General features: G+C 44.4%; 3 protein-coding genes across 3 annotated transcripts; all 3 read left to right on the top strand.

The window, feature by feature from the left end:
• Window positions 1–366: 366 nt before the first annotated feature.
• Window positions 367–2,820, top strand: TM35_000421060 (uncharacterized protein; the record flags this gene model as incomplete). Its single annotated transcript, XM_029029917.1, has 1 exon — window positions 367–2,820. The coding sequence occupies one exon, from the start codon at window positions 367–369 to the stop codon at window positions 2,818–2,820; it is 2,454 nt and encodes an 817-aa protein (XP_028878714.1).
• A 271-nt stretch (window positions 2,821–3,091) lies between these two features.
• TM35_000421050 (aldose 1-epimerase-like protein) lies at window positions 3,092–4,228 on the top strand (the record flags this gene model as incomplete). Its single annotated transcript, XM_029029916.1, has 1 exon — window positions 3,092–4,228. The coding sequence occupies one exon, from the start codon at window positions 3,092–3,094 to the stop codon at window positions 4,226–4,228; it is 1,137 nt and encodes a 378-aa protein (XP_028878713.1).
• A 930-nt stretch (window positions 4,229–5,158) lies between these two features.
• On the top strand, window positions 5,159–7,168 carry TM35_000421040 (uncharacterized protein; the record flags this gene model as incomplete). The annotated part of the gene is made up of 1 exon (XM_029029915.1): window positions 5,159–7,168. One exon carries the CDS (start codon window positions 5,159–5,161, stop codon window positions 7,166–7,168), a length of 2,010 nt encoding a protein of 669 aa, XP_028878712.1.
• Window positions 7,169–7,556: the final 388 nt, after the last annotated feature.

The following is a 7,556-nucleotide window of genomic DNA, read 5'->3' as shown; positions in this document are numbered from 1 at the left end:
ATATATGTGTGTGATTGTTGTAATGAGTAGTAGTGGTGGTGATCGTTGTTCTTTTACTTTCTCGTTATATTTCACATGGTAAGAGTATCATTAATGGACTGCTGTGTGTTTAATGACATGAGCTGTATTTGTTTATTTCTTCTTTTTTTCACTTATCTAAATAAGGGGGTCACAAACGCTAAGGGTGGGTGGGGGAAACTAGAGGGTAAAAAAAAAAAAAACACAAGATAAAAAAAGAAAAGAGCAGCAATACATAAAAAAAAAGGGAAATTCCTTCCCTTCCTTTTCTTTTTTTTTCTTTTATTTTTGTTTAAACAAAGATAAAAAGAAAAGTCGGAATTAAGAGAAAGGTATATATATATAAACATGCTGCGTTGTACACTTTCTCGCTTTAAACTCAGGCGTAAGCGAACACCGTATGTGCAGAAGTTTCTCGAGGGTTGTCCGCTTCCCACCACACTTGTGGATGATCTCGCCGGGGCGAATTTAAAATCCTCCACCCCGTTCTTCTCAACATCCCCACGGTATATCGTACCAGCAGAGAAGCGATTATCAAAGTTATTCTTTCACCATGCACTTTATCCCGCAGGCGGGGCACGACGGCCGTATCGTGTGGTGATTGTTCGTAATGGACGCGGTGTGCGGAATCCTGTCGGTGTGGCATTAAATACTTCTACAACTTCTCATGTTTCTTCCACTGCTAGAAGTAGTGATAGTAATAATAATAGTAATAGTGGTAATAATGATAATCATCATCATCTTAGTCTTGGTAATAATGCGGGGGATTCTCATCATGTATGGAAAGACCCAGCTCGGCGGCCGTTTTTTTATTCTCGACCATCTGTTGGAACCCCCTCCGGTATTCACCAGAGTGCCAACAACAACAGAAGTAGAAATAATAATAATAATAATAATAATAATAATAATAATAATAATAATAATAATAATATAGGCTCTGTAGTGAGACCTGGCGAAGATACCTTATTGGCACCTTTGTGTGGAGTTGTGGAGAATCATTTCGCGTCCATTCTAAAACAGGAGCGATGTACTTTGGATGATGAAACCCAAGAAATGACAGATTGTACCGCAAAGAGAGGAGTTTTTATGGAGGAGTTCACAGAATTATTAAGTGCTGGGCATGGTGGAATTGTGTTTGGGGGAATTGAAGAAAAAAACGATAAGAAGACGGCTGGCTCTTGTGAAGGTCGTACTCTTGTGGAAGGACTCCTTCACGATGCGGCGTCTTTTCCCTTTTCCTTCTTCCACGTACAGATCCAACTTCCCTCATCCGCTACCTTTATGCGAAAAGTGGTGAAATCCACAATGGCTGAATTGCCGTCATTATTCCCATTGAAAGAGGGACAAGAAAAAGAAAAAGAAAAAAAAGAAGAAGAGAAGAAAACAATGCCGTTAGTGGCACATTTAGCGGGTGGTTTGGAACCAACAGTGCCGTTTGCTGTTGGAGTACCATTATTAGTGCATTCTAAAGTAAAGAAGGGTGATGCTGAAGAAGACAAAGTTCGTACGGAGACGATAATGCCATTTGGTCATATTCAATGTCTTGTGCGAGTGCGCACTAGAGGCGGCAAACACTCTGCAGATAATAAACGAATCTCTTCTTCCACCAATGTTGTATCTACATCATATGATGAGGCGTCATCCTTTCGGCAGGAGTCCAATACGAATGCTGCATCCACACATAATAACAGGCATCTCTCCATTGATGGTAGGAGTCATTATATCCCTACTGCTACTGCTAGTGCTAGTAGTACCGTTATGGAACCTTGGAAACTAGGCGTTAGCTTAGATCCCAAGGTTCCTTTTCATGTTCGCACCATAACAGAGAAGCGACCAGCTGCTGTTATTGCAAACACCACTAATAATGGTAGTAATAGTAGTAATAGTGATGATGGAACTTCATCTTTACCAAAGATGTTTGAAAATAGATTGGGAAGAAGTGATTGTGAGACATATCTTCTACCGCAGCGTGAACTACTCCTTTCTTTTCACGCACCGGAGGAAGTCGTTACAATGTGTGCAAAGCAGAATGAAGAACGCTTAAAACGACAAGTTACATTAGGTTACAGTGGCCCAACTCATGTATTTGCAGAGGGTCCACGTACAGCAACACGTATTCTACGAGATGCCCATTGCAATCATACAACAGCGGAGGCAGCTGCCGCACGGTGTCAATATAATCATAATTCCCCACAAGATATTAATGAAGATCAAGATCATTTACATCAGAATACCGACAAAAGGAAAGATCCTATCGTATATGATGTTCGAGCATTACCAGGTGATGTTGTCTTTATTCCTCGAGGGTGGACATATACGGTAGAACGTATTATAGGTACAGCCGTCCTACATGCGACTAGTTCGACCCATACTACTAATACACATACTACTAAGATGACTGCCCCTTCACTTAAACTTGAATCCTCATCACAGAAGTTTGTACATGCTGTCTCAACTCCTCCGGCATTAAGGGCGGCATTTATTAACACTACCACTACTACTACCACTCCTACACCACAACAAGTGGGTGGACGGCGTGATACATTTATGGGTACGGAAGCAAAAAACGAAGCAGAACTAGTGGGGGAATCAGCCGTAGAGAAAAAGGAAGAGCAATCCTTGAAGAAGGCCACAAGTGAAGTTATTGGTGTGGATGTGGAGGCTTTTCTACTGTGTTACAGGCCTTATCCAGTGCTTTCTCCACAACAGGCTGCTAACTATGTCTCAGCTAATTACGTCCATAGCGGGGTTGAGGAATTCTATACCAAAGGGGGGAATGACATTTTCCACAAGTACACATGATAAATGGTACACAAGAAAAAAATATTGCATCCATCACAGATATATTGCGAGATAACTCCAGAAAACAACAACAATCGTTTATTCTTTTTCATACATTTATTCATTCATATATGTACTTGTACTGTTACCTTGTCCCATTCTCATTCTCACTCTCATTTCCAATTCTCCTGTTATGTTTTAACTTAACCACATAGATCTATTCCTAAAGAGCTCTAGTAACTTTCAAATAAATCATCCAAACTACAACCACTACAATTGCATTCCAATAAAAATGGCTTCCTTTTCAGTTCGCGTTGAAAAGTTCGGCCCTGGAAAGCTGATCCGTGTTCATACTCCCGCCCTTCGCTGTGCCTTTGCTACACTTGGGGCCGCCATCAACTCCGTGAAGGTGTGGGATGCCCGCCGCTCACGTTGGGTGGAGGTGAACTGTGCCTACAATTGCCCGGAGGAGGCGGCCGCAGATACAGACTACATGGGACCCACCGTGGGGCGTTATGCTGGCCGCATCAGCAATGGCACATTCACACTAGATGGTGAAGAGCAACACGTATCCCGCAATATGGATGGTCGTCATACCATTCATGGTGGTGCGGATGCCTTTAACAAGCGTCAGTGGTCGTACTTCATTTTGGAGTCGGAGGATATTGTCGGTGTGCGTTTCAGTCTTGTTTCTCCGCACATGGACCAAGGATTCCCAGCAGAATTGCACAGTTACGTCTTTTACTATGTGGAGCGAAGCAAGCCGAATGTGTTGCACACGAGGTTCTCCGCCTTTATTCCAGAAGGATCACCAGCTGATGCCACCGTGGTGAACATCTTCAACCATGCCTACTGGAACCTAAACGGTCTACCAGAAAGGAACACAGCAAGGAACCCACGCTGGACACAGCCGGAGAAGGTTCTCAACATTGTACTCAAAATGCCATGCAGCCGCGTTGTGGAGGCAGATACTTGTGGGATTCCCACCGGTAATTTAAAGGATGTCACTGGCACTTGCCTGGACTTCCGCAAGGGTAAGCCACTTGGTGAGGATATAGACAACAAGGCTACTCTGAAGTGTGATCCCTGTGGTTATGACCACCCTCTGGTGGTGGACGGATGGAAGGAGTCGGAGAAACACAAGCTTCTACTCAACGCAGTGGCCTACAGCCCATCATCACATATTCAGATGAAGGTGTATTCCACGTTCCCAAGCATCTGGGTCTACACTGCAAACAATAAGCCGGCAAATGTGAGTGGCAGGAAGGGAGAGCGGTATGGACGTCACACCGGTGTGTGTCTGGAGCCCCAGCACCTGCCGGACTGTCCAAACCAGCCATCATTCCCATCTGTGGTGCTTCGCAAGGGAGAGACCTGGCGTGAGGCTATAGTGAACGAGTTCAACGTTGTGAGCGACTCCCACATGTGAGAAAGATAATCACTTCATAGTGGAAGGAAGAAGAAAAAAAAGAAGGGAATGGGGGGATTACTATTATTATTATTATTTGCTGCCTAGATAACCTCAGAAAGGAGTGAAACTTGCAGAAAACACATGGGCAAGAGAGAAATCAAAAAAAATAAGTTGATAGGGAAAGTAAGCGCAAAAATGCAAGAAATTAAGAAGATAATAGGTCTATGAAACAGGAAAAAAAGCAATAGAACATAATTGTTCTGCAACTGTCTTATTTAATTATTTTTTTTTTATTTTTTTTTTAATTGTTTTTTCGTATTATGAATGAACAAGAGGGGTAAAACTCAAATTCGGAGTGTGCATCTCTTAAATACAAAATGGAGCGTGGGTTTCAAAAGGTATTGTATCGTTTTGAGGATCTATATGTATCCCCTGCTCTGATTGTATTTTCTTGTTTCTAGCTATCTATATATGGGTCTGTTTTTTTTTTTTTTTTGTAGAGGTTGGTGTATGCATAATTCTGAGGTTCTCCGGTTTTATTTTGCAATGTTTTACTCTTTATGTAACCACCAGAATGAAAAAGAACACCAATGATGAAGACATTTCTCGGTCTACTTTCCAATGAAGTAGTGTGTATTATTGTTCTCTTTTTTTGCCCTTCAAACCAAAGGAATTCTTGGTGGTTGTGCCTCTCTCTCCATCTCTATTTATCTATATGTGTGTGTAAACAAAACAAAAAAACAATTCGAAGTCTAGCAAAGGTTTTTCTTTGATTATAGCATAATAAAAAGTGTAAATAACACAAGGTAAGTGGTCGAGATTTGCTTTGCACCTATAGGTTGGCTTTTTTTTAGTATATTGTGGTGTTCCTGCATTAAGGAACAATAAAAGTGTACAAAGAAGAAATAGCTTTCGATTTTCTACTATTTGTTTATTGTTTTACTCATTATGTTGCGTCTGTGCGAGAACGTTGAAGAAGCACTTGGACTTAGTAAGAGGTGGCAAATTCCACTTCTAATCTTTGTCCACAGCAGTCTACCAGAGTCTGCCACACATACAGATACCGCTAATGAGAGTGCGGACCCTGCTCTTTCAGGACTATTTACTGCCAAAAACCATGGAAAGAAGACTGTGAATGCAAATTTTAATATAGGGAGCGAGTCCCTGGCCCACAATGGGGCTGCACAGCGACATGCATTTGAAGTGGTATTGCAGGAGTCTCGTCTCTCTTCTGTAACGGTGGTGCATTTCATGGATGCAGCATCATCAGCACATGAACTCTTTATTGCCGCCGTGCCGGAATCCAGCCAAGTGGTTCCCCGTCTTCATGTGTTTCCTGCATCTCAGCAAATGCTGCCGCGAAACGTATTACATGGTGGGACTCTCACGCCTGGATATATATCTGAAGCCGTTCGGTTTGTGCTTCGTATGCCACCGTTAACCAAAGTAACAGAATTGATGGGAGAGTTTGTGCAGCATGTGGAGGAGGTGAATACGGTGGTCCGTCAAACAACAGCAGCGGCAGCGGGTTCCTATGGTTCTCACATCCTCCCGAGCACGCGTCCCACAGCAAGAGGAGGAGATGCAACAGTAAGCAGTGATACCCCCCAAACAGGGTCCGTTGCGGCTGCGGCGCTCCCCGCTGTGGATCGCAAAGATCTTCACTTCATCGCACTTAATGGACTTGAAAAGCGAGAGGTGATTGTGACATCACCTGGTATGACACTGCGTACCGTGTGGATGAAAGTACAACAGGCACTTATGCGGAGACGAGAGGCATCCGATGCGGGAGTGGAAATGCGTCCACGATCAGGGATATCATTTGTGCTACGTGTGGAGCCGCCCACAACAGCAGAGAATACCAACAATGAGGGGGTGGTGGTATTAAGTTCCATCGAAGAAGCATCAAAGATGGATATTCATAAACTTCCACACAACACGGTGGTGACAGTGGTGCAGAACGATTCTCCTGCAGGACATACTCCTCCACCACCAGCAACGACAACAACAACAACAACGCAGCCAGGGGGTACAAAGAGTGGCAACCCGTCAGTTCAGGTGAACGAAGAAGAGAGCTCAAAGAAAAGTCAAGGTGCTGCGGGTGTACAGTGTGAGGGAGGCGTATGTAAAGTGCCATTACCGACCTCAACTAAAACCGTGAAGTCTGAAAGAAAACAGGAAGAGGAGGAAAAACAACAACAACAACAACAACCTGTCTCATCACCTCCTGCCAGTACCTCCGCTATGATGGAGAATGAGGAAGAAACGAGAAAACCAACAGCAACAACAACAGCGTCGTCATCGTCCTCTGTGAATATACGCTGTTCCCTCCCAGACGGCAATACACACACAGTGGCTGCACTAGATCCTACTGTCGCCACACTTGCTACGGATGTGCGCCCAGAGATCGCCCCTTTGGTTGGAAATGCCTCATTTGTAATGGCGTGTGCTTATCCCCCACACCGCTTTACTGCAGAAGAGGAAACAGAAACACTGGAAAAGATCGGACTTCGCACATCATGTGCACTGCGGGTGGTGCTCACAGGCGGCGCCTCCTCATCCACTGCCTCTGTCCCACGCCATGTTGACGCCGCAAGTTTTGGATTAATGAATTTAGTATCTTCTCTTCTTGGTCGCGGAACTGCCCCGCGACCCACAGCACCTGCTCCTGCAAATATGAATGTAAATGCTAATCCGACTGGGTCAAACACGGCAGCCACACGTAGTGGTGGTCGGTTTCGCACAATGGCGGAGCTCCGCGCAGCGGAGGAGGAGGAAGAGAACAGGCGGGAAGCACGCAATGAACAGCAGCGTCGGAAAGCAAATCGGTACTACGGCGGTGGATCTACCGAATACACAGGCAAAAACGATGACGATAACGAGGAGCATAATGAGGACAAGGAAGAAGAAGAGAAGGGGAAAAAAGAGGATGATAAGTACGCAAAGAAAAACGCATAGAGTAAACATTGGTGCTTAAGTACATCTTTTTTCTTTCTTTGTTTTATTTTCGTGGGTGACGCTGAGTGGCTTTGAGTGTGCCCAAGATTTTACCTTGGTGATTCGTTGTGCCTCTTATGCCCTAATGACGTATGGGGCTAGTAAACTATTTTTTGTTTATTTGCGACTGTGCTTTGCTTTATTATTCGTGAGCCCCCTGGCAAGTGTAATCATCTTTTGGAGGCAGCATTTCTTGTAGGGACAGTGGGGCGGCATTTCTGCTGTGCTATGTGCTAGTCTACCGTCACAGGTGCTGTGCTCAACGCAAACTGTGGGCTTGTGTGCAGTAGTAGGGCATCGATCGGCCCAGCTAGAGCTGTACACCGTGGGGACACAGGCACGTATGTCG

Source organism: Trypanosoma theileri, assembly GCF_002087225.1.
Source record: "Trypanosoma theileri isolate Edinburgh chromosome Unknown TM35_Tth_42_V1, whole genome shotgun sequence".
Lineage (NCBI taxonomy): Eukaryota > Euglenozoa > Kinetoplastea > Trypanosomatida > Trypanosomatidae > Trypanosoma > Trypanosoma theileri.
The sequence above is the reverse complement of the archived record's forward strand: the minus strand, read 5'-3'. Positions and strand labels throughout refer to the sequence as shown.